This window comes from Labeo rohita, unplaced genomic scaffold, assembly GCF_022985175.1.
Source record: "Labeo rohita strain BAU-BD-2019 unplaced genomic scaffold, IGBB_LRoh.1.0 scaffold_323, whole genome shotgun sequence".
Lineage (NCBI taxonomy): Eukaryota > Metazoa > Chordata > Actinopteri > Cypriniformes > Cyprinidae > Labeo > Labeo rohita.
This window is the reverse complement of record NW_026129241.1, coordinates 21,098-49,059: the sequence shown is the minus strand read 5'-3', so window position 1 is coordinate 49,059 and position 27,962 is coordinate 21,098. Positions and strand designations below refer to the sequence as shown.

Below are 27,962 nucleotides of genomic sequence, written 5' to 3'. Positions count from 1 at the left end.
AAAAAGAAAAGTTGTCTCTTCTGGTTTGCATTTATTTTATCCAAAGTACAGCAAAAACAGCCAAATTGTGAAATATTGTTTACAGTTTAAAATAACTGTTTTCTGTTTGAATATATTTTAACCTGTAATTTATTCCTGTGATTTCGATCTGAATTTTTAGTATCATTACTCCAGTCACATGACCTTTCAGAAATCATTCTAATGTTCAGATTTATAGTAGTTTTGTTTCAAGATTAATAATAAAAAATACTGTTATGGCATAAGGAACACATACCATCCAAGAAAAGCTCATTATAGTTTAACATTTACATTATTAACTATGTGTAACAGGGTGGAATGTTTTCACAGCCACTGTCTGAACAATATGCCCATATGTATTCATAATAGTTAAACATGTCCCTGTTTTGGTAGAATACTGCAAACAAGAAAAACGTAACTTTTTTCCAAGTATTATGAAGCTCAAATGTTACTGGATACCAAGGAAGACCCGTTTAATGTGTATAATCTCACTACAGTGTAAATCTCTTGTTTTATTGAGCTCGTAAAATCTGTGGATGTGTTTTTATTCTCCTCAGTGTGACTCAGATGAGTTTATATGTGTCCATTTAATCATTACAATAAATCTGACCTTTGATTTCAGGCTGTTGGTGAGAAAATGGCGTTTGATTCAGGTAAGATCGAAAGAAACAAAACGAGACATTAATGTTAGTATGTTATTTTTTTTTGTAATCTAATCTTAAGCAAATGATGTCGTTAAACGATATTTCTGTGGAGTTAAGGTACTTTTTCGCTTGTTGATGTTAATGTCAATTTCGTTGTGTTTCATATCGGGGTTTTCCAGACTATAAACGAAGTCTATCGACAGTGAGAGTAGGACTAAAAGATAAACAGTGTTACTGCAACGCATTTATATTAAAAATCATGAAAACAGATCAAATAACACAAATCAGGCAGACAGATCGACAGGAGAAAACTGAAAATAGTGTCACATAGTGCAGAGTAAACCGGCTGTAAATATGGAAGACAACAATGCTAAAGTATAGGCTATTTATAATTTAATTATCTTGCTTATACATGCCTTACGAAAATTAACTACAAATAAAACCAAAAATGGTTACTATAGCTGAACCATGGTTTTACTACACTAACCGTAATTTAACCATTGTGTAGTAAAACTGGTATTACAAATGGTAATCAGTGTCCCCCAAACTACACTTTCACTAAAACCATGGTTAATGTTACCCCTTGGTAAAAGTGCAATTTAATAAATAAATAAATAAATAAATAATCTAAAATAAACTCATTATAGATTTGTAATTTGCGTCATTTTCACTTAAACTGTGATAACTATTCTAAACTTCTGGTTCACAGATTTAAAAAAAAAAAAAAAAAAAAAACGAAAAAACAAACAAACTTACACAGTCCTCAAGGGGGCGTATTCTCTCACTCTATTTAGGAAAGAAGTAAAAGTAAAAGTTTTTACTTCCCTCACAGCTCCCCTCTTCTCTATTCTTCTACATCTTTTTATCTCTTTCCCCTCTTTATTTTCCCTCTCATGTTTTCTCAACAGTCTCCATTTATTTTCAGCTGTCAGAGCAGGTCAGATCACACTGCTTCAGCCCATGGGAGACTGAATCTTCAGGGTGTTACTTCATTTAATAATAAAAAGGCAATAAGTAGTAGATCAGAAATGAGAGAGAGAGAAAATTGGTTCTTGAGCCCTTTGCAACTTAAAAACAATTAAAAAAAAAATAATACATCATCATATTTAAAGACATCTATTAATTTCTTAAAATAAATATATACTATTTGTCCATTTTTTATTTATTTATTTATTTTTGTTTATCATGTCAAAGTTTTACACATATTATTTTAAAATTAGAGTGCTTATGAATTACCTTTTACATTCAAATTGTATGTTATACTCTTATTTGATCTCATAATTATGAATTATTTCAGTCATGTAGTGCATATAATGTTCACTATCTGTGTTTGTTTTACAGCAGGCTTTAGTACTACAGATTTCAATCTCCCCACTAGTAAGTCAACTGGTAAATGCTTTAACAGCAAAGTGTGATATTTTTACAGTTTAGTGTTTTTCATTGCAACCTCTTACAGTGATACGTTTATGGTTTATGTGATTTTCATTCTGATTTTAATGAAAAAAAAAAAAGTAAACAAAAACAAAACAAAAACAAGAATGTGCCAGTGGAGTAAGAAAAAAGAGGGTGCATAAAGAAAATTTATGAATATAACTGCATAAAACCAAAAATAAAAAAAAGTGAACCTGGACCACAAAACCACTCATAAGAGTCAGTATTTATACATTCAAAAGTTGAATAAACAAGCTTTTCATTGCTGTGTGGATTGTTAGGATAGTACAATTATTGGTTGAGATACAACTATTTGAAAATCTGGAATCTGAGGGAGAAAAAAAAAAAAAAAAAAAAATATATATATATATATATATATATATATATATATAGAAAATCACCTTTAAAGTTGTCCAAATGAAGTTCTTAGCAATGCATATTACTAATCAAAAATTATGTTTTGACAATTGTATGGTACACAATTTACAAAATATCTTCATGGAACTTGATCTTTATCAATGAACCAGCAGTGAACTGACATGATGACTTATGTAATCATCTGGTTTTAGTCAGGTTTCTGTCAAACACAGCACATCTAGGCCATGATCTGTGATCATATTATTTACAAAAAGAGCTTTTGTAGAAAGGGATCTAATATGTTCATTAAGCCAACTCTTGGTGATTCTATTTTTAACATTCTGTACAGAAAAAAAAAAAAAAAAAAAGCCAATAACTAGAGCATTTTCATCTGGTTTCTCAGTGGGTGCATCTCTGAGTGGATAAAACCTGTTCAATATTTTGATCGGAACGGAAGAGCGGTGTTTTGTCCCATAACTAAGTTGCCTTACAGTTTGTTAAAATTGTGATAGTATTAAACACAATCCCACAAATATGTGGGAGTATCTCCATTTCATTAGCGCCACCTGCTGTCAGAAAGTGAATTTGCATTTTCATTCAGTCTGGCTGCTGCTTTTGTTTTATGCAGGTGTCTTATGTAGCATAATTTCACAAATATAAAGTCAGGCCATTCTGTTTTTGCATTAAATTTTGACATTTATACCATTAAAAAAACAAAGATCAATTCAAATAAAAGTAAACATAAAATAAAAACAACTGCTCATGCTCCATATCATGATACGCTGTCAGGAGAAACACGCTGGAGCACAAATAAATGTCAATTAATAAACACAAAGGATAATCCAAGGTAAAGGCTTGAGATGACACATGTAACAACGAGTACACCCAACAAAAAAACTGGAACTTAAATACAAGGGGCATGGACTCATCAATTAAACTAAACAAGGATAAGAACATGACCAAATAAGGCAAAACAGGAAACTAAACAGAGGCAACTAAAAGATGAAACAGGTCCATAGTCCTGACAGTATGTAGCAGTACTGTCTGTTCAAAAAAAAAAAAAAAAAAAAGCATTTCATTTTGTGCCAATCTCATATCAAAACGTGTCCCCAAAACCAAGGTACATACTGAACCCATAACTGCTGTGTACCGTTACATCCCTAACAGTCACTAATAGTTAAACTTTGTTTTTGAAAGTTTTAGCCTTTTAAGGCAATCAGTGATGTAATACCATCAAAACATATACTTATTTCTGTTTCTGTTTTTTTTTTTTTTTGATTGCAGTTAGCAGGACAGTGCAAAGTCCAGATTTCATTCGTCCTAATAGTAAGTCAAACAGCCTGCAAATTCAAAGACTTTTATCAACTCCAAATTTTATAATAAGTGTCTAATATTTTCTACATTTTCCAGTGTCAAAGCTAAATCTAGTTGTGTGTGGGAGCGACGACACATTAAAATCCTCCATATCAGAGCTGATCCTGCAGCAGACAGACAGAAGATCAGACGTGGATCTTCATGGTCGTCTGATCAATCTGGTGGAGCTTCCAGCTCTGATTCGTCTCTCAGAGGAGGAAGTGATGCGTCAGACTCTCCGCTGTGTGTCTCTCTGTCATCCTGGAGTTCATGTTTTCGTTGTCATTATTCCTGTTGGTCCTCTTACTAATGACAACAAAGCAGAAATAGAGATGATCCAGAACATATTTGACTCCCAAAAGCACTTCATGGTGATATTTACCTCTGAAATGAGTGTTCATGAACCTGTCATTCATTTTGCTAAATCTGTCGTTGACTCTCAGAGCCTCTGTGGGGGTCGATATAAAGTGATTGGATTAAAGGAACCTGTAAACTCCCGACAGATCCCAGAACTGCTGGATTATATAGAGAACATGAAGACTGAACCCTATTCAGCTCAGATGTATGTGAGAACTCAAGAGAACAGAGTCAGACATGAACTGGAGGAACAACACAAGAAAGAAATGAAGAAAATGGAAGATCAAATCAAAGAATTCACGCAGAAGATTCAGTCAGAAGGTGAGTGAGTTTTATTCTCCATTTGGACCCAAATTTTGATCATTGGTGGGGTCTCACACCGCTGTGGACTGTTTATGTTTTCCCCTGTGTATGCCCTTATTTGGTCTTTCCCATTCCGCCCCCAATTATTACGTCATTGTCTAATCCTTTACACCTGTCTTCCCTTGATCAGTCTGTGTATATATGTTTGGTTGAGTTCCCCGTTTGGTTGTCAGTCCTTGTATTGTCATTCCATGTTAAAGTCTATTGCGTAATGTTTTTGTCACTCCTGTTATTTCTACGTCTTTTCGTGTCGTTTGCATTGGATTCCCTGCTGTTCCTGTCCATTCCTGTTCCTTATGTGGATTATTTAAATAAAAGTGTATGTACCGGATCTCCTCATCACTACTCCTCATTCCCTGCACACGACGACTGTGACAGAATAACCGACCCACAAACACATCAGGTTCTGGGCTGAGGAATTCCTATTTAACATTCAGCAGGCGGAGAGGCCGTTGGAGCAATACGTGGAGGAATTCCTGAGCGTTTTACACCTGGTGAGTTGGAGCAATGCCACGATTAACACGTGTTTTCAGATGGGGCTAAACGATGACAAATTGTTCTGTTCTATAACTCCTGACGATTGCCACAAACCGGTTGCAGAATTTATCGACTTCATCCTTGCTCTCCGTAATTCCAATTACTATGTTGATGTGGAAGATTCTAATCTTTCCCCCATCTGGGAGCACGCGGCTGCTCCAGCTCACCACCAGCCAGCGTCCTCCATGTGCTGCTCCAACGAGCTCACTCCCTCCGGTTCTCCCTCTCTCACCCCAGTTCTCCTGAGCTCCTCCCTCATTCTCAGCCCAGAACCCGTTGCCAGCTCTCGGACTCTGGCTGCAGCTCACTCACGGACTCCAGCCAAGCCCCCGCACTCTGGATTACCGGCTGCTAATATGGCAAGCCAAATATGCCATAAAGACATTGTGGACCAATCTGGATTACATTCTCCTTCATCTCCACTGGTCCTGTCCACCCGAGCGCCCTCCTGGCTTCCCGAGCTCCCTGATCCACCATGGTGTCCAGAACTCTGTGCTCCGCCATGGCTCCCTGAGTCCCCGGATCCGCCCTGGAGGTGTACCTCCTCTCCCTCCTGTGTCTGCCCTGCACAAGCCTCCAGACCACCCACCCCCCCTCCCCGGTGTATTTGTTACGGCGCGAGTCACACCTTATGGGAGGGGGGGGGGTAATGTCACACTCCTGTGGACTGTTTATGTGTGGTTTTCCCCTGTGTATACCCTTAATTGGTCTGTCCCGTTCCGCCTCCAATTATTACATCATTGTCTAATCCTGTTATTTCTACGTCTTGTTGTGTCGTTTGCATTGGATTCCCTGCTGTTCCTGTCCATTCCTGTTACTTATGTGGATTATTTAGATAAAAGTGTATGTACCGGATTTCCTCATCACTACTCCTCATTCCCCGCACATGACGACTGTGACATGGGGCTGGTTTTTGTGGTTACTTTCACTTGGGCACACCAGTTGAGCACATTGAGACCATCAGGAAAAAGATCAGTCTTTGGCTGTTCAGATTTCGGTGTGTCCCCTAGGATTCCAGTTTGGAGGGAAATTTCAATTTCAACATTTTGAACAATAGGGCCCTACAATCTTTTTCTTTTTCTTTCTTTCTTTCAGAAATTCTTCTGATAATCTTCTAGTTTTCCGATAATTAAATACAGGCATTAAACATTTTTTTTTATTTTTAATGAAATGAAAATTAAACCCTTTTATTTGCTGCCAAACAAACAAACAAACAAAAAAAAAATCTGTTATTTTTGTTGTTATTATAATTTCTGCATTTAATTGTTTTATTTAAATTTGCCAGAAATAGGAATATTTAAACACATACATTATACTGGACAAAAGTAATACAACACTAACACATTTCTGTTACATGTTAAACATTACTTTTATTTTGACAGGTTGCCGGTTAGTTTTTGTGTGTATACACTATCATATGATGCTAATTTTCTCAAATGAAATGGTAAAATTTACATGAAGTGACTAACAGCAGTTCTGGAGATGTTTATGCATCTTTGTTGTCATATAATGACACGCAGAGGACGAAAATAACCTCGAGCATCAGGTGTGCTTCAGTATTTGTGTAGTAAACAAAACCGCGTCTCTGCCATTCATTCATACAGAGCCAAGCTGAACATGGAGGATTCATATTTAACTGTCTTTTTGCATTTTAATATTCACAGACACTAGTCCATATCACGATTCGAATTAACTACTTTTGATTTATTAATCCAAAAATTGAGAATTCTGTGGCATCCCCTGCTATAGAGTAAATCCGTTTTCATGAATGGACTCCGCGATCCCGTCCGCGTTTTAGCGGAGGAGAAATTATAGACGCGTGACCACGTAACGTAACATTAGAGAGAGAAATGACATGCCCTTGTGTAAATAAGATAAATAACAAGGCTATTTCGTTTGTTTGATAAAAGAACAAGGTATAGACCTGTTCTATAGGAAAGGTAACCTTAAATGATGTCTGTTGTGATCTGGCGCTATATAGAAAATAAAGTTTACTTGACCTTCAATAAGGGCGGGGGCTGCAGTTGGGAATTATCTCACATACAGGCACAGAATCCACAAACTAGTTGCCTGTTAGTCATCATGTATTTAAATGACACGTATTTATAATGTGTTCTAGGAGCTGAAGATGAACAAGATGCTCTGAAGTGTCTGAGGATTGTGCTGATCGGGAGGACAGGAAATGGAAAGAGTGCAACAGGAAACACTATTCTGGGAAGAGAGGAGTTTGTAAGTGAACCAAATGCAGATTCAGTGACGACTGTTTGTCAGAAGGGAGTCGGTGAAGTTGATGGTCGATCAGTAGCTGTTATTGATACTCCAGGACTCTTTGACACGACACTGAAAAATGAACTAGTGGTGGAAGAAATAATGAAATGTGTTTCACTGTCGTCACCTGGACCTCATGTGTTTGTCATTGTGGTGAGTGTAGGACAATTCACAGATGAAGAGAATGAGACAATGCAACTGATAAAGAAGATCTTTGGTCATAAAGCTGCTCAATTCAGCATCGTTCTGTTCACTAGAGGAGACGAACTCGGGAGCAAATCTATAGACGATTATGTGAAGAAAAGTAACAATGCAGAACTGAAGAAACTGATCAGAGATTGTGGAAACAGATTCCTGGTTTTCAATAACAGGGAAAAACAGGATAAAACTCAAGTGATTCAACTGTTAAACATGATAGAAGAGGTGAAAAAAACAAATGAGGGTCGATACTTCACTAACAGCATGTTTGAGGAGGCAGAGATGTCCATTAGGAGGAGAATGGAGGAAATAAAGAACGAGAGAGAAAGAGAAATTCAGGCTCAAATTGAGAAATATGAGACAGAAATGGAAAAGATCAAGAAGAGACTCGAAGAAGAGAAAAGAAAAGCAGATGAGGAAAAAATACAAAGAGAGAATGAGTTCAGACAAAAAGAGGAAAAATTGTTAAAAGAGTTTGAGGAAAAGGAGAAAACAGAACAGAAAAAACGAGAGACTGAAAACCAGAAACGATCAAGACAGGAAAAACAGCAAAGAGCTGAATATGACAGAGAAATGAAAAAGATGAAGAGAGAGATTGAAAATCAGAGATCACAGTTTGAAAAACAGCAACAAGAAAGAGAAGAAGAAGAAAGAAAGAGAGAAGAGAAATACAGACGAGAGCAAGAAAAGATGAAACATGAGAATGAATGTGCCATGGCAGAATTAAAAAAGAAAGAAGAAGAAACTAAAAACAGAGATTTGATGGAGAAAAGGAGGAATAAAGAAGAAGAGAAAGAAAGACAGAGATGGGAAAGAAAAATAAAAAAAGAGATTCAAGAAGAAAATAAACGAAAGCAGAGAAAATGGGCAGATGAAAAGAAACTACAGATGAAAAAACGAGAGGAAAAAGAAAGAAAAATAAAAGAGAAACACAAGAAACAACTGAGAGAAAAACAAGAAGAACTGGAAAAAATGAGAGAGAGATTTGAAAGAAAGAGAGCAAAGGAAAGACAGAAGATAGAGGATGAGAAACAGAAACAGAAAAGAGATCTAGGAGAAAAAGAGAGAGAATACGAGGAAAAGAAACAAAGAATGGAAAGATATTATAAACGACTGGAACAAAAGAGAGGAGTGGGAGAGAAGAAAACGAGAAGATTATGACAGATGAGAAGAAGAAGAGAGATAGAGATGGAAGAAAATGAAGATCTGAAATAAGAGAGAAAAAGAGAAGGGAAAAGGAGGAGAAGGAGAGAAAAGAAAGAAGAAAGAGAAAGGAAAGCAAAGGTGAAATGAAGAAGGAATATGAGGGGAAAATGAGAGCCATGAAGAAGAAACATAAAGATGAAGCCAGAAAACAAGCAGAAGAACTGAATGATTTGAGAGCTGGAAAAGATGAGCTCACACAGAAACTAAATGAAGATAAAAAAACATTATGAATTACTGGAAAAACTCTATCAACACTTCAAAGATGAGAAAAGTGAAGAAGTGGGACAATTAAAAAAGGAGATTGAGGATTCAAACAGACAATGTTCTATTATGTGAATCATTTTCATCCTTATAAAGGAGCCAGAATTAAAGCTGTAAATGAGCTACCATACATAGTAAAACATCATCAGCCGTGTTTCTTGGCCTAATGGTTAGGGAGTCGGGCTTGTAACCAAAAGGTTGCAGGTTTGAGTCCCAGGTCTGTCAGGGATTGAAGGTGGGGGGAGTGAATAACCAGTGCTCTCTCCACCTTCAATATCATGACTGAGGTGAGACCCACCGAACCCCCAACCCACTTTTAGTGTATGAGCCAAAACAAAGATATATCCATCTGCAGACCCACAGCACCAGCAGATTCAGAACCACAGACACAGAATCAGAAGTGAGGGGTGGAGCTTACAGACTTAACAGAGCAGCGCCACCTACAGTTTTGAAACGTAATTTGCTTTTATTTGACAAGAAACATCATACTTAATATATGTATACATGTTATAACACCACATTATGGTACATTGAACATTTTAAAACATTTATCTTATGTAATATAATTGCATATAGTTATTTGTTCCATTGTATTATGCAAGATATATTTTCTGTTCATGATATTAAAAGTTTGAAACTTAAGGCCATTTTATATGAAGTGTACTTTAATCACAAGGTTCAGAATAAACATTTAGTCCAAAGCCAAGAACATGTGCATCATACTGTTTTCTATATAAAAAATTAAAACATTTACACAAAACACACACACACACACAAACAAACAAACAAACAAACAAACAACAGCATCATTTGAAAAAACAATTAAATGTATAGAATAATTAAATAAAAATAACAAAAATGTGTGTGTGTGTGTGTGTGTGTGTGTTCTGGTATATATGGTTTATGAGGACACAAATGTGTATAATGACATGGGTACTACAACGTAAACATGGTTTATGAGGACACTTCCTGTGTCCCTGTAAAACAAAAGGCTTAAAAAACATACTAAACAGTGTTTTATGAAATTCAAAAAGTGTGCACAGTCTCCTGTGAGGACTAGGTTTAGGTGTAGGGCGATAGAAAATACGGTTTGTACAGTATAAAAACCATTACGCCTATGGAATGAACCCATAAAACATGGAAACTCAACATGTGTGTGTGTGTGTGTGTGTCTGTGGTCCCCACAATGTAAATAAATGATTAAAAATAGTAAATTATGTTTATCTGAAAATGTAATAATGCAAACAGGTTTTCTGTAAGGCATAGGTTTAGGGTTAGGGTTGGGTTAGGGGATAAACAGTATCGTAAAATTGTGGTATTAATTTAATTATTATTGTTTTTAAGTTGTCATATCAATGGTCTTATTTATATCAATGTCCTTTTCAGTTTCATTATTAAATTGTTTAATCATTTACTCAATATGAAATGATAACATTTTGCTCTTTTCTGTGTGATTTCCAGTGTTGGGGAGTAACTAGTTACATGTAACGGAATTACGTAATTTAATTACAAAATAAATGTAATTGTAATTAGTTACATTCACTGATTGTTCATGAGCATAAACTATTAATAAAACTATTTTATGTTATATTGTTACTAAAATGGTCATTTCCCTGCATATTTTGGTCAGTTCCCTTTATATAATTTTATATTAGCTAAAAACTGGGTAGGTTTGGGGGTGGACTAAGGGGGCTAAAAATCTAAATCGTTTATTGATCAAATGAAGAAAATGCATATTTTATGGGTAGGTTTGGGTTTGGGAGTAGGTTAAGGGGGCTAAAAATGTAAATCGCTCATTGATAAGAAAAGGGTAAGGAGAGATGACTGACAGACCATGCTGGAGGATTTGCTGCTTAATCTTATGCTCATTGACATCAACATCCTTTACCCAGAGTGCGAGCTAATCACGAAAGCAAAAGTGAAAGTAAACAGCGCAAAAGCGACTTCAATACCCTGCGTATTGATAGCACACAATATTAAAATATTTCGGGGTGCGACTGGTAAGAAAAAAGACAAAGGAAAATCTTGCTCAACTGAATATCGCTCCAATTTGCGATTGGCTCTGTACAGGCTATGTAGTGTGGGCTTCTGATTGGAACATGAATCACATGTCAGTGTTTACAGGAATTATGATACAAATGAATAAAATACTTGGAAATGGGATGAAACAAAACACCAATAATATGCTCAGATTCAAGTTCAGCCTTATTTTGCATCTGGAAGCTCAACAGTCAAAAACCAGAAAGATTATGTCTTCAGCTTCAGTTTTTATATACACTATCAGTCAAACGTTTTTGAACAGTAAGATTTTCAGCGTTTTTTCAGGAAAAGCTCATTATTGTTTTTTGCATTAGTTATAACTTTTAGTGATAACTATGTGTAACAGGGTGGAATGTTTTCACAGCCAGTGTCTGAATCTGCCCATATGTATTCCTAATAGTTAAATATGTCACTATTTTGGTAGAATGCTAAAAACAAGAAAAACTTTTTTCCAAGTATTATGAAGCTCAAATGTTACTGGATACCAAGGAAGACTCATTTAATGTGTATAATCTCATTACAGTGTACATGTCTTATTTTATTGGTGTTATTGAGCTCGTAAAATCTTCCTCAGTGTGACTCAGATGAGTTTATATGTGTCCATTTCATCATTACAATAAATCTGACCTTTGATTTCAGGCTGTTGGTGAGAAAATGGCGTTTGATTCAGGTAAGATCGAAAGAAAGAAAACGAGACATTAATATTGCTATGTTATTTTTTTTTTTTTTTTTTTTTTTTTTTTTTTTTTTTTTCCTAATCTAATCTTAATGATGTCTCTTAAGCATTAAACTGTATTTATGTGGAGTTAAAGTACTTGTTGATGTTAATGTCAGTTTCGTTGTGTTTCATTTCGTGGTTTTTATTGTATTATTATATTTTTTTTTTCTAGACACGAACGCTGTCGACAGTAAGAGTAGGACTAAAAGATAAACGTCAGTGTCACTGCAACGAATTTATATTATATTATATTTATATTTATATAAATATAACATTTTATATTTATATAAAAATCATGAAAACAGATCAAATACCACAAACCAGGCAGACAGATCGACAGGAGAAAACCGCAAATAGTGTTACATAGTGCAGAGCAAATAGGCTATAAATATCGGAGACAACAATGCTGAAGTATAGGCTATTTACAATATAATTATATTCCTTATACATAACTATTCTGAAAGTTTGTTTCACAGATAAAAAATTAAATAACACAGTCCTCAAGGGGGCGTATTCCCTCACTCTATTTAGGAAAGGTAAAAGTAAAAGTAAAAGACCTTTATTTCCCTCCCAGCTCCCCTCTTCTCTATTTTTCTTCTTCATCTTTTCATCTCTTTCCCCTCTTTATTCTCTGTCTCATGTTTTCTCAACAGTCTTCATTTATTTTCAGCTGTCAGAGCAGGTCAGATCACACTGCTTCAGCCCATGGGAGACTGAATCTTCAGGGTGTTACTTCATTTAATAAAAAGGCAATAAGTAGTAGATCAGAAATGAGAGAGAGAGAAAAACTGGTTCTTGGGCCCTTTGCAACTTAAAAACATTTACAAAATCAAGATATTCATCATATTTAAAGATGTCTATTCATTTCTTACAATATGACTGCTATTTTTTTTTTTTTTTTTTTTTTTGTTTATCATGTCAAAGTCTTATTTTACATTTTATTTGTATTATTTTAAAATTAGAGTGCTTATGAGTTACCTTTTACATTCAAATTGTATTTTATACTCTAATTTGATCTCATAATTATAAATTATTTCAGTCATGCAGTGCATGTAATGTTCGCTGTGTTTGTGTTCTTGTGTTTTTCAGTCTCCCCACTAGTAAGTCAATTAGTAAATGCTTTAACAGCAAAGTGTGACATTTCTACAGTTTAGTGTTTTCATTGCAACCTCTTACAGTGATACTTTTATGTTTTATGTGATTTTCATTCTGATTTTAGAAAAAATAAATAATAATTTTTAAAACAAGAAAAAGAATGTACCAGTTGAGTAAGAAAAATGGGTGTGCCCTGATTTAAAACTCTGTACAGATGTTTGTACTGGGAAAAAATACAGTGTAAGAAAATTACTTTTGTAAATCTATTGCTGGAAATATAAATTCTAACAAGACAAATCACAAATTGACCACTGTTTGTTATTTGCTTTTCTCTTACAATGGATGTTTAAATGCTGTCACAGAGTTTTGTAAACACTGAATGTCTGATTTGACTGTTTGCAGTGAGGAAGAATTGTTCTGCTGGGGAAGAATGCATCAGACAACAGTCTTGTGGGAAACTTAATCTTAGGGACAGATGCGTTTAAGAGCGAAGCTCCTCCAGATGTTGTAGAGAGAGTCTCAGGAAGACTGAAGGACAGACACGTGATCATCATCAACAGTCCTCAGCTGCTCCAGACCAACATCTCAGATCATCAGATCACACAGACAGTGAGAGAGTGTGTCCATCTGTCTGATCCAGGACCTCATGTCTTCATACTCGTACTGCAGCACAAACACTTCACTGAGGACGACCTGAGAAGAGTCAAACACCTGCTCAAACTATTCAGTGAAGATGCCATTAAACACACGATAGTGATCACCACTGATGAACAGACACGCAGAGCTGAAGTTAATGAATCTATTCAGCAGTTAACAGCAGAGTGTGGAGGAGGACATGTTCACGTTAAGGATCAAACAAATATCTGCGCTCAGATTTTCAAAACAGTAGAGAATACACGGAAGAGAAAATATTGTGAGACGATTAAAGAAACACCAAAGATTGGCTCATCAGAGGACACAAAAGACAACAGAGCTGTGGATTCAGATCTCTCAGAGGATGGAAATATGGATGAGAGCCATAAAGAGAAAAAGGAAAAAAGAAGCACATCCGGTTTAGCACAGATCCCAAACCCTTGTAAGTCTTCATAGTTTTGTTGTCTTAAAGATACAGTGATCCCACATATTTGAGCAATTAAACCATACTTGTTCATTGACTGTTTACATTGAACTACATAAATAAGCTTTTCTTTGATTTATGTTTGTTAGGATGGGAAAATATTTGGTTGAGATACAATTTGAAAATCTGGAATTCAAAATATTGAGAAAGTCGCGTTTAAAGTTGTCCAAATTAAGTTTTTAGCAATGCATATTACTAATCAAAAATTAAGTTGTGATATATTTAAGGTAGGAAATTTACAAAAAAGTATTTGCTTAATATCCTAATGATTTTTGGCATAGAAAAATTGATCATTTAAAAGCACATTTAAAACAACCAGTGTTAAAATTGCTGAACAATTGTAGACATTTCTGGTAGTTATCAAAATAAAAGTCACCACTAGCCACTGATAAGTTGTAGATTAAAAATAATGTTTATTATGTCAAAGTCACACAAGCATTTTAAAGTTGGAATGCTCATAAAAGTTACTTTTTTAGATTCAAATTATATTTTATATTCATATTTGATCTCATCATTCTGAATTATTTTAGGCATAATGTTCACTATCTGTGTTTGTGTTCTTGTGTTTTATTTCAGCCACCCCAGCGGTAAGTCAGTTAATAAATGCTGTCACAGATTTAACAGAACACATTTAAAATTAAACCAAAGCGCTGTACAATTACAAACAATATTTGGAAATATATAAAAATAAAACATGCAGATAATCCATAAACAACTAAGAAACCCTTATATTCTCAGGCAGCACAATTGCCTCAAGAGAACAAATGAGTCTTCAATGTAGATTTAAATGTGCCTAAAACGGGAGAGGATCTCACAACAACTGGAAGAGCATTACCACGTTTAGGAGCCGCAACTACAAAGGCTCGGTCACCCTTAGTCTTTAAGCGGGACAGAGGAACAGATAGAAGCAGTTGGTTACATGAATGTAGAGATCTTGATACAGAATATGGTATATGGTATGGTATATCAGCTATATACTCTGCTGCTAGACCACGCAGAGCTTTATAAACAGCAAAACCTTAACAGGACATTAGTAAATGCACAATTTTCCAGTTAAAGTCAGTAAAGTCATCATTGATTCTTAATGACACAGATACCGTGTGAAGAGAACTGAACTGAGCTGCACAATGACATCTGGTTTTAGTCAGGTTTCTGTCAAACACAGCACATCTAGGCCATGATCTGTGATCATATTATTTACAAAAAGAGCTTTTGTAGAAAGGGATCTAATATGTTCATTAAGCCGACCTTTGCCGATTCTATTTTTAACATTTTGTACAAAAAAAAAACTGCAATAATTAGAGCATTTTCAACAGGTTTCTCAATGTGTGCATCACTAAGTGGATGAGCAGTGTTTTGTCCCACAACTATGCTTACTTACAGTTTGTTAAAATTGTGATAGTATTAAACACATTTATTTATTTGTTGCATTCAGCCATAGTCACTTTAGGAGCTACAGAATTACAAACACAGAGTATAATATTGGCACACGACGTGAGTTCAGATGGCAGCAAGGACTCAAAGAACCACATGCCTTTTTTAAATTAGTGGTGTGGGAAGGTTTTGGGGTCAACTGGTTATGATTCAGAACTAGTTTTTAGCATTATTTTGGCTGATCGCTATTCCAGAAACTGCACTGCAATCATTTCCCAAAATGTAATTTGAATGTTTATGAAGTCAAGTTCACTGTTCACAATGCTAGAATAGACAGGTATGTGTGAGTTTCTCTGTTTCATGTAGCACTACTGTCTGATCAAAATAAATAAATAATAAAAAAATGCATTTTCTGTTTTCCACAACCCCAAAACCAAACTACATACTGAACCTGTGACAACTGTGTACCGTTACACTCTAATATTCACTAATAGTTCAACAAAGTTTTAGCCTTTCAGGGCAATGAAGTATGTAATACGATCAAAACATATACTTGTTTCTGTTCCCTTTATTTTGATTGCAGTTAGCAGGACAGTGCAAAGTCCAGATATCATTCGTCCTAATAGTAAGTCAAACAGCCTGTAAATTCAAAGACTCTGTGTTTTCTACTTACATTTTATAATAAGTGTCTACTATTTTCTACATTTTCCAGTGTCAAAGCTGAATCTGGTTGTGTGTGGGCGTGACGAGACATTAAAATCCTCCATATCAGAGCAGATCCTGCAGCAGACAGACAGAAGATCAGACGTGGAGCTTCATGGTCGTCTGATCAATCTGGTGGAGCTTCCAGCTCTGATTCGTCTCTCAGAGGAGGAAGTGATGCGTCAGACTCTCCGCTGTGTGTCTCTCTGTCATCCTGGAGTTCATGTTTTCGTTGTCATTATTCCTGTTGGTCCTCTTACTAATGACAACAAAGCAGAAATAGAGACGATCCAGAAGATATTTGACTCCCAAAAGCACTTCATGGTGATATTTACCTCTGAAATGAGTGTTCATGAACCTGTCATTCATTTTGCTAAATCTGTCGTTGACTCTCAGAGGCTCTGTGGGGGTCGATATAAAGTGATTGGATTAAAGGAACCTGTAAACTCCCGACAGATCCCAGAACTGCTGGATTATATAGAGAACATGAAGACTGAACCCTATTCAGCTCAGATGTATGTGAGAACTCAAGAGAACAGAGTCAGACATGAACTGGAGGAACAACACAAGAAAGAACTGAAGAAAATGGAAGATGAAATCAAAGAATTAAAGCAGAAGATTCAGTCAGACGGTGAGTGAATTTTATTCTCCATTTGGACCCAAATTGTGATCATTGGTGGGGCATGTTTTTGTGGTTACTTTCACTTGTCAGCTTTAGTTCAGCCAGTTCATCAGAAAAAAGATCAGTCTGATTGGCTGTTCAGATTTGTAGACCAGTGCATGAGAAGAAAAATAAAAGTGCCAAAGCAAGGAAACGGTGAAGGCACATCTAGTTCATGCTGCCATTTTTGAAGGATGAAAACAGGCTAGTGTCATCTGCTTTTGTGGACAGTCATTATCACACACACAGACACAGAATGAACAAACTAGTTGCCTGTTAGTCATCATGTATTTAAATGACACGTATTTATAATGTGTTCTAGGAGCTGAAGATGAACAAGATGATCTGAAGTGTCTGAGGATTGTGCTGATCGGGAGGAGAGGAAATGGAAAGAGTGCAACAGGAAACACTATTCTGGGAAGAGAGGAGTTTGTAAGTGAACCAAATGCAGATTCAGTGACGACTGTTTGTCAGAAAGGAGTCGGTGAAGTCGATGTTCGATCAGTAGCTGTTATTGATACTCCAGGACTCTTTGACACAACATTGACAAATGAACAAGCAGTGGAAGAAATAATGAAATGTGTTTCACTGTCGTCACCTGGACCTCATGTGTTTGTCATTGTGTTGAGTTTAGGACGATTCACAAAGGAAGAAAATGACACTGTGGATCTGATAAAGAAGATCTTTGGTCAAAAGCTGCTCAGTTCAGTATCGTTCTGTTCACTAGAGGAGACGATCTCGGGAAGAAATCTATAAACAATTATGTGAAGAGAAGTAACAATGCAGAACTGAAGAAACTGATCAGAGATTGTGGAGACAGATGTCTGGTTTTCAATAACAGGGAAAAACAAAATAAAACTCAAGTGATTCGACTGTTAAACATGATAGAAGAGGTGAAAAAAACAAATGAGGGTCGATATTTCACTAACAGCATGTTTGAGGAGGCAGAGATGTCCATTAAAAAGAGAATGGAGGAAATAATGAAAGAGAAAGAAAGAGAAATTCAGACTCAACATGAGAAATTGAGAGTCAAATATGAGACAGAAATGGAAGAGCTCAAGAAGAGACTCGAAGAAGAGAAAAGAAAAGCAGATGAGGAGAAAATACAAAGAGAGAATGAGTTCAGACAAAAAGAGGAAAAACTTAAAAAAGATTTTGAGAAAAAAGAGAAAACAGAACAGAAAAAACGAGAGACTGAAAACCAGAAACGATTGAGACAGGAAAAACAGCAAAGAGCTGAATATGACAGAGAAATGGAAAAGATGAAGAGAGAGATTGAAAATCAGAGATTACAGTTTGAAAAACAGCAGAAAGAAAGAGAAGAAGAAGATAGAAAGAGAGAAGAGAAAAACAGACAAGATCAAGAAAAGATGAAACATGAACAAGAATGTATTATAGCAGAATTACAGATGAAACAAGAAGAAGAAAATAAGAAGAGAGAATCTGAGGAAAGAGAAAGAACTGAACAAGAAGAGAAACAGAGAGAGGAATGGAATAGAAAAATAAAAGAGGCTGAACATGACAGAAAAGAGATTCAAGAAGAAATTAAACGACAGCAGAAAGAATGGGAAGATGAAAAGAAACGGCAGACAAGAGAACGAGAGGAAGAAGAAAGAAAGATGAAAGAGAAACACGAGAAACAACTGAGAGAAAAACAAAAAGAACTGGAGAAAATGAGAAAGAAATTTGACAGAGAGAGAGAAAAAGAAAGGCAGAAGATAGAGAAGGAGAGACAGAAACAGAAAAGAGAGAGAGAAGACAAAGAGAGAGAATATGAGGAAAAGAAACAGAAAATGGAAACATATTATGAACAACTGGAACAAAAGAGAAAAGAAGAGTGGGAGAGAAGAAAACAAGAAGATGATGAGAAACAAGAAGAAGAGAGAAAGAGATGGAAGAAAATGATTAAAGATCTGAAACAAGAGCAAGAAAAAGAGAAAAAGAAAAGAGAAAAGGAGGAGAAGAAGAGAAAAGAAAAAGAAGAGAAAGAGAAAGATGAAATGAAGAAGGAATATGAGGGGAAAATGAGAGCCATGAAGAAGAAACATGAAAATGAAGCCAGAAAACAAGCAGAAGAACTGAATGATTTGAGAGCTGGAAAAGAGGAGCTCACACAGAAACTAAATGAAGATAAAAAACATTATGAATTACTGGAAGACCTCTTTCAACACATAAAAGATGAGAAAAAAGAAGAAGCGGAAAAATTAAAAAAAAGGATTGCAGATTCAAACAGACAATGTTCTATTATGTGAATCTTTTTCATCCTTATAAAGGAGCCAGAATTAAAGCTGTGGTGTAAGTGAACTACCAATACATAATAAAACAGGCATAAATGAAGAAACAAGACCTGCAGACTTTCAGAGTAAATATGGGGGAAAACTTTTACTTGTAATCTCACATATCTGCAACCATTGCACATTTATGTGGTGGTAAATGTTTAGCTTTTTGTTCACTTTCAGTTTGACCGTAACCTACAGCTCATTTTTATAGCTCATTAAAATGGCCACTTTTAGGGTCTGAGCCAAAACAGAGATATATCCACCCGCAGCACCAACAGCACCAATAGATTCAGAACCACAGTCAGTGAGGGGCGGAGCTTACGGACTTAACAGAGCAGCGCCACCTACAGTTTTGAAGCCTAATTTGCTTTTATTTGACCAGAAATGTCACACTTGATTGTATACATATTATAACAACATATTATGGTACATTGAACATTTTAAAACATTTATCTTATATAATTGCATATAGTTATTCGTTTGGTTGTCGTATGTAAGATATTTCCTGTTCATGATATTAAATGTCCAGTATCTACCTTTCAGAGAAAAACCCCAAAGTTCTCCAGAAGAATAAGTGTCCACCATCTCTGTATGTTGGAATGTCACGCATTTCCCTAAAGCATAGTTAGCAAACTGTGGTCGTTAGTTCCACTGAACTCGACCTTGGCTGCTTTTGGGAAACACACCCCTGGCCGGTTCTATGTTAAAATGGCAGTGTCTGTCCACATTTGTGGGTGGGGCCTGTGGAGAACTGAAAACAGGTCATCAGGAGACTCTGATATGATTAATGAGGATTACAAAAAAATCATTCATCATTATAGAGTGGTTGTGTGCACACACTGCCAACACATATTTATGTCCAAACAACATGCAAAAGTGAGTTTTACATTATAGGTGTTTTTTAACATTCAGTTATTTACTGGTAACAGAAGATCATTCTTCAACAAACAGGTTTTGAAAAAATAGAAAAAAAAAAATCTTTTTAATTTTAAGTTTATTAAACCTTTCAACAAAATATTTAAAAAAAAAAAAAAAAACAGTTTTGATGTTTGGTATTTGGTCAATGAGACTTAATCAGTGTTGGGGTAACAGATTACAAGTAATGCCAGTTACATAATCAGATGATTTTTTTTTTTTTTTCAAGTAACTAGTAACTTAATTACACATTACTTTTTAATTTACAAGAAAAAAAAAACTTTTTTTATTATTTTTATTTTCTTGTTTCATTTCTTTATGATTATTTATATTTTGTTATTTGAATAATAAACATTACGATTTCATTTGTGTGCTGAATTTTGACTCCCTTCCAGAATTGGCCTTTTGTATGTACATGATGCCATTTGATCAGCCAAATAAATTTAACATGTTTGTGATGCACTTTCATTTTTATTTCATTTCATTAATTGCTATGCAGTTATTACATTCTTATGTGGTTATAAATGTTTTGTTTTCTGTTTTTTAAATTAAACATAATTAAACATGTATTTTTTTTCTTCCATGTTTTTGTCAGATTTGTCTAACAAAAAGAATTTTGCAGAGAAACTGTATAGTGTAATGTGTACTTTTTTTTTTTTTTTTTTTGACCAACTTTTTCCACATTTGATGTCATTTTCAGCAACAAATTACTAGCTTATTTTAGTGTGATGATTTAGTTATTGATTTATTTTTATTTCTGTTAACAATAAACAAGGTCATTTCTGCCTCATTTTCTTCGAGTACAGTGCTGTTTCAGTGTTTTCTGTCTTAAACACTCAGATCAGCAGACAACAAGCATGTGAGGGGACACGCAGAGGACTTGAATGAGAATTAATAACAGATAAATGGTAATGGATTATGCAGTGGCCTTTGATTTCTCTGATTTCTGCTCCAGGACTCTTTACTCGTTTAATCTTCACAGCATTTTAAGATTCTGTACAAATACTGATGACAACACCTTTATGGATTTTACCACAACCAAAGATAAACTTATTCTGATTGGAAACAACACAAGATAAAGATCAGGATTTATTAAAGGGCAGAATTGACAATTGGGACTAAATATGAACAATATATACACATTTTTACAGACACATCTGGGTCCACAGAAGGGTCAGGTGGGTCGATGTACGTCATCCTGAGGCTGAAAGAGGCAGGAGGGGAAAAAAATATCAAATCATGTGTCCGTGTTTACAGGATTTATGATACCAGTGAATAAAATACTTGAAATGGGATGAAACAACACCATTACGCTCAAATTCAAGTTCAGCCTTATTTTGACTCTGGTTACTCAACAGTCAGAAACCAGACAAAATATTGTCTTGGAGATACTTCAGTTATTATATACAGTCAAAAGTTTTTGAACAGTAAAATTTGTAATGGGTTTTTTTTTTTTTTTTTTTTTTTTTTTTAAGTCTTTTCTGTTCACCAACCCTGCATTTATTTGACAGAAAGTAAAGAGTCAAATTTTGAAATATTTCTACCATTTACAGTAACTGTTTTCTGTTTGAATATATTTTAACCTGCAATTTATTCATGTGATTTTGATCTGAATTTTTTGCGTGATTACTCCACTCCAGTTATATGTAAGGGACATATACCATCCAAGAAAAACTCATTATAGCATTTACATTATTAACACGTGTAACTGGGTGGAATGTTTTCACTGCCAGTGTCTGCCCTACTGAAAAAAACAGCTAAAACCAGCTTAGGCTGGTTAGCTGGTTTTAGCTGGTTTAAGCTGGAAGTAGCTGGTTTTAGCTGGTCTCCCAGCCTGGCCAGGCTGGTTTTAGCTGGTTTAAGATGGAAATAGCTGGAAGTAGCTGGTTTTAGCTGGTTTAAGCTGGAAGTAGCTGGTCTTAGCTGGTTTAAGCTGGAAGTAGCTGGTCTTAGCTGGTCTCCCAGCCTGGCCAGGCTGGTTTTAGCTGGTTTAAGCTGGAAGTAGCTGGTTTTAGCTGGTCTCCCAGCCTGGCCAGGCTGGAAGTAGCTGGTTTAAGCTGGAAGTAGCTGGTCTTAGCTGGTTTAAGCTGGAAGTAGCTGGTCTTAGCTGGTTTAAGATGGGAGTAGCTGATTTTAGCTGGAAGTAGCTGGTTTAAGTTGGAAGTAGCTGGTTTTAGTTGGTCTCCCAGCCTGGCCAGGCTGGTTTTAGCTGGTTTAAGATGGAAGTAGCTGGTTTTAGTTGGTCTCCCAGCCTGGCCAGGCTGGTTTTAGCTGGTTTAAGATGGAAGTAGCTGGTTTTAGCTGGTCTCCCAGCCTGGCCAAGCTGGTGTCCATTTGACCTAATTACAAATTAATCAGTTTGTTTCACTTACTGACAAGGTTCAATACAAGGTAAGTTTAGTATCATAATCAGGTAGATTAGATGATACATCTTAAATTATTCTAGTTGTTAATGATAATATATCTGAGAAGAGTCTAAAATAAATTGTAGTATGAAGTATAGCATAAAATCAAGTTAGCACTCAAAAAATCAGCATAGAACTCAAATCAGATTAAATTATTGTCTGAAGAAATACATTCACCATAGTTGTATGACCAAATATAGTCAGCTGTTTTATTTTTAAGGAGTGTTTCGGTATTAGACTTTTACACAAAATATAAATGAAACAATAACAACCACCTGCAGTTAAAAAAACAATATATATATATATATATATATATATATATATATATATATATATGTATATATATATATCTCTTTAACAAGAAATGCTTAAAGCATAATCTGATCACGTGGATCACGTGGTGGTTTGACGCAAATGTACAGCACATTGCTGTGTGATTCACAGCAGCGGTAAGTTTTTTTGTTTCACCTTTAATTTTTCATTCTTGGTAACTGTAGTAGTATATTAAGGTGTCTACATTTGCAGTAACCGCAGATTAACGAATCCTCCGTCCGCGGGGCGCGAGGGAGACTTGTGCCGGGTTTAAGGAGCGCGGTCGCGGGAGGATTTCACACATTCCCCGGCCTCACAGCGGCTATAGGCGGGAAATCTCTGGGTTCCTACTGTAATAATTACACGCTTCATTGACAACAGTTGTGATTCACTGGAGCGTCGCGTTGTTCAGCACACTTTCTCGTGATTATTTTATGATGTAAATCAAATTTGCACAAGCAGTCATCTGTTAACAGGGGCGCCGAAATGAAACGCGTTAAGTCTCGCAACTCGCGGTCATCCGGGTCACGGAGGATGAAAACTATCACATAAACTCTGAACGGTGCTGTTCAAGCGACTAACGTAAGCAGCGAGATGTGCGAGAACCTTTGATAACTTGCTACTTCGCTTAATTGTTTGATTGTAGTGCTTTTTTCTAACTTTGGTTTAAAGAATGAGTTAATCCAGCCCATCTTCCTGTCTGGCCTTTTCTCAGCATATATTCACTCCGGAGTAACTTTACCAGGAGGAGACAGACGGAGATTTGGAGTCATTCAAAGGTAATGGTTGCATTCTAAGAATCTGAATACCTGAATTTTACATGTAGATTGTTAGAAGATGTTTCTCAACTCCAGAAGAGAGATGATTTTTAAGCGAGAATGATTCAGATATCTCAAAAGCTAAAACTAATGTGAATTACATATTGTCTGTTTCCTAACCCGATTTGTAGGTATTTACGAGGAACAAAGATGTTGAAAGGAAAAGTTCCATCTAAAACAACAGGGCATATGGTACAGAAGAAACCGGTTGAAGTGAACCCAAGTTGCCACTCTTCTTTGCAAAGTGAAGGATTTTCATTGGAATTTCTAAAGTAAGACATACACACATACCAAGATCTCCTTTTTCCTTTTATTATATTCTTTTATTATCTACATTGCCGTTCAATAGTTTGGGATTAGTACAATTTTTTATGTTTTTTTTTTAAAATAAGTCTTCTGTTAATCAAAGCTGCATTTAATTGATCAAAAATACAGAAAATTAATTGAAAAATTAAACAAAAGTAATGTTGTGAAATATTATTGCAATTTAAAATATAGTTGTTTTTTTTTTGTCTATTTTAATATACTTTAAAATGTAATTTATTTCTGAATTTTCAGCATCATTACTCTAGTCTTTTCATTACTCCAGTGTAACATGATCCTTTATAAACCATTGTAATATGCTGATTTATTATCAATTTTAGAATAAAATAGAAATATTTATTATATTTATTATAATTTTTTTTTGGAACCTGTGATACTTTTCTCAGGATACTTTCATGGATAAAAAATGTTTTTTTTGTTGTTGTTGTTTTTTTTTTTTTTTAATTTTATCCAACAAGTATGTGTTAAACTGAAATTGATAGTAAAGACTTCTATTGTTAGGTAAGATTTCTGTTTTCTGTTATCTATTTGTTGAGAGGTAATCTAATTTTTCTATTAATTCATGCATGCACTATATGTAACCATTTGGCCTGCCCATGACTAAAATTTTCTGGTCAACTAGTAGTCATTTATTTTTAAGAGATTAGTCGACTAATTGCTTATTAATAATATAATTTATAATAATGAACTTTTAATTGCCTATAGTCCATCAGCGCTCAAGCACACACAAAGCTTGCCACAGAACACTGGCAGAAGTAATGATTATCAATGTGTCAGGTAAAGAAAACAGCAAAGAAGACTGCATTAACATTATAATAATTCATTAATATGTGTTTTCTGTATTTTTGGCTGCAGTGATAAAGTCAATAACACTTGTCATCTCTACAGTGGATGTGCATGTTTGATTGAATGGATTAAACAATCTGAAAATATTTGTTTTCCATTTTAACTGGCTTATTTAAAAGTAGACATTTCTATAGATACATTTTTCATGTCTGTGAAGCAAGCATAGAGTTTCTGTTTTTTTTTTTTTTTTTTTTGACACCCTCAAGTTCATAGAGACCTAGGGCCAGAATTACATCATGGACTTCACCACTTCCTGTGTTTTTTTGTTTTGTTTTTTCTAGCATCTAATGAAATTTTGATAGACATCAAATAGGTTAATTGATGATCAGAACTCAGGAGGCAGCCCTTGTAACCATAGTCAATTTAGGTAAAAACAGCTAAAAATAGTTAATGCTAATATATTCATATTCATATTCATCCATGTATACTCATTTATCAATAAAATAGCTACATTAATTAAACACCTACAGAAATATCCAAATGGAAGTGTGTGTGTGTGTGTGTATATATATATACACATACACACACACACACACACACACTTCCATTTGGATATATAAATGTTATCTTTATCTAAAAAAAAGGAAAATGTGCAATAAAGACATGTCACTACAGTTTGTTTTTTTAAGTAGTTTTACTTAAATCAATAAATTATTTATTTTTTAAGTCTGTTTCAGTGACTGGCGGAAACAAAAGGAGCCTGAAAGAAGAGAGAGAGAAGAGGGAGAAACAAGTGGGGCATTACATATCCAAAAAAAAAAAAAATACAATAATATAATATAATAAAAAAAAAGAAAAATGAGAATGCATAATATGTTAAGAATTCTGTTATTGTTCATCTTCACCATTAATTGTTAATATAGTTTTAGAATTGTAATTGTAATTCATTATTATTTTGTAAATATTTTGTAAATATTTGTTATTAAACGGGCTGTACGATCAAATAAAAAATTGTTTTAATGGTTCCTTGTGGTCCTGCAGATTATTAAAAGTAAACATATTACTTATTTGTCACATTATTTGTCAGGAAAATTGGGGCAGACACTATGTAATCAATTAATCATTAAACAAACATTTTGACCAGCTAAGACCAGCTTAAACCAGCTAAAACCAGCCTGACCAGCTAAGACCAGCCTGGCTGACCATCTAAAACCAGCTAAGACCAGCCTGACCAGCTTAAACCAGCTAAGACCAGCTTAAACCAGCTAAGACCAGCCTGGCTGACCAGCTTAAACCAGCTAAGACCAGCTTGACCAGCTTAAACCAGCTAAGACCAGCTTGACCAGCTAAAACCAGCTAAGACCAGCCAGGCTGACCAGCTAAAACCAGTTTGACCAGCTAAGACCAGCTTAAACCAGCTTGACCAGCTAAAAAAAGTGGTCAAAACCCCTCTAAAACCAGCTTGGGTGACCAGCTTGGGTGACCAGCTAAAGCTGGTTTAAGCTGGTTTTTTCAGCAGGGTGAACAATATGCCCATATGTATTCATAATAGTTAAACATGTCCCTATTTTGGTATAATGCTAAAAACAAACTTTTTTCCAAGTATTATGAAGCCCAAATGTTACTGGATACCAAGGAAGACTCATTTAATGTGTATAATCTCATTACAGTGTACATGTCTTGTTTTATTGGCGTTATTGAGCTCGTAAAATCTTCCTCAGTGTGACTCAGATGAGTTTATATGTGTCCATTTAATCATTACAATAAATCTGACCTTTGATTTCAGGCTGTTGGTGAGAAAATGGCGTTTGATTCAGGTAAGATCGAAAGAAACAAAACGAGACATTAATATTGCTATGTTTTTTTCTAATCTAATCTTAAACAAATTATGTCGCTTAAGTATTAAACTATATTTCTGTGGAGTTAAGACACTTAGGGGCGGAAAAGCTGTGCCACCCCACCTGCCACCCCAGAATTATCCCAGAATAAAATATAAATGTAAGCAGTGTTTCATGTGCTACTTTTCAGCCGCAGCGATGACAGCGTAAATAATGGCAAAATCACGTCTTTAAGTTGCACGCGCACGCAGCGCTCAGTGTATTCGACTTCATTAACAAATGACTCTTATGAACCGGTTCGTTTTGAGTCAAAAACACAAAGCGCGGTCCAGTTCACTAACGAATTGTTTTACATTTGTTTGTGAATCAGATAATTACTGCTTCTCAGCTAAATGAGAGTCCTCTGAGAAATCTGATCCCATCCGAATATGTCAGAGATTCATCGCGTAATTGTTTGGTTTCCGGTTTAAGCTGGTCCTTGACCAGCAACATGACCAGCAAAAATCAGCAAAGGATCAGCTTAAACCAGCATCAAAACATACCTAACCAGCATATGCTGTTTTTTCACCAGGGTAGAGATATAGTGTTGTGTCAGGAGACCAGTTAGTACTGTATACTCTAATGACATTTAGCCAAATGTGCAGAGGATGCTGAATTTAATTTTTAATTTAAATTATTACTGTATTGTAGTGCATACCAAGTTCATATACAGTTCTTTGTTATTTGAACTTTTCTAGTGTTTTTCATCTGCTGCAGGATTACTTTACAGTAGTAAAATGAAAATATTTTTTTTCCCAAAAGTTAATTGCTGAATTAGCAATCTGTAATTTAATTTTTGTTGTATACTGTAATAGACATTGAGTTGCAAATTAATTCCTAATAAGAGTTTTTTGTTAGTGTTATTGATCTCATGAGTGTTCACTGGGCAGGAGAATTATCGCTGTATTTGAATTGTGTGAAATCACTTCAGAATACAAAGACAAATTTACGCTGGCTTGTCTAAGGACTTGTTTAAAAACAAAAATCGTTTGGTCAGTTACATGTTCTAGATGTTTGCTAAAGTGTTGCGAGTTGGTTGCTAGGATATTCTGGGTGGTTGCTAGGCTCTTGCTATGCAGTTGCTGTGGTGTTGCTAGATTTTATGGTTGATAGTGTGTTCTGGGTGATTACAGACATTCACACTTCTGTTAATAACAGAAAATCAAACATTGTTTCCAAAACTGATCCAGTTTCAGTGCTTTGATATTATATTTCTTTCTTATGTTAGGAAATTAACATTAAATCATCAACATTAACATCTTAAACTTGCACTAAAATGTGATTTATACCATCTAAGTAGTAATTTAATAGAATCGCATGTTGTCTTTAGTGATACAAGCTCAGAAACATTTACTGTATAATGGGTTGAAGTTTTTGTGGATTTATAGTCTGACATACACAGTTCACAAATATTGCATAGTTTTTTTTTTTTTTTATATATTGTTCATTGACTTTTATTTTATTGACTTTTATATTGTTTATTGATGGAAATTGAAATGTTGTTATTTATTTTTCATTGTAAACATTATAGATGATTGCTTAATGG

General features: G+C 35.1%; 2 protein-coding genes and 1 long non-coding RNA gene across 4 annotated transcripts in view; 2 read left to right on the top strand and 1 right to left on the bottom strand.

Moving 5' to 3' along the window:
- The first annotated feature begins 2,006 nt into the window (after positions 1 to 2,006).
- On the top strand, positions 2,007 to 20,440 carry LOC127160304 (golgin subfamily A member 6-like protein 6). The gene is made up of 5 exons (XM_051102966.1): positions 2,007 to 2,039; positions 3,735 to 3,776; positions 3,861 to 4,481; positions 7,180 to 7,751; positions 17,594 to 20,440. Coding segments are annotated over exons 2-5 (2,553 nt in total). The 5' UTR covers positions 2,007 to 2,039; positions 3,735 to 3,775; the 3' UTR covers positions 18,953 to 20,440.
- LOC127160306 (uncharacterized) overlaps positions 4,233 to 27,962 on the bottom strand; it is a 29,648-nt gene continuing 5,918 nt past the window's right edge. Inside the window, exon 2 of the long non-coding RNA XR_007826701.1 lies at positions 4,233 to 4,289. This is a non-coding gene — a long non-coding RNA (uncharacterized LOC127160306). The remainder of the gene's footprint in view (positions 4,290 to 27,962) is intronic.
- Positions 12,840 to 27,962, top strand: part of LOC127160305 (GTPase IMAP family member 8) — a 33,683-nt gene continuing 18,560 nt past the window's right edge. Inside the window, exon 1 of one of the 2 annotated variants that reach the window (XM_051102968.1) lies at positions 12,840 to 12,851. In XM_051102968.1, coding sequence (XP_050958925.1) covers position 12,851 — 1 coding nt within the window. In that variant the 5' untranslated portion in view covers positions 12,840 to 12,850. Of the gene's footprint in view, positions 12,852 to 15,925; positions 15,963 to 27,962 lie in introns of those variants that run through there. The other variant, XM_051102967.1, reaches the window with a different exon arrangement.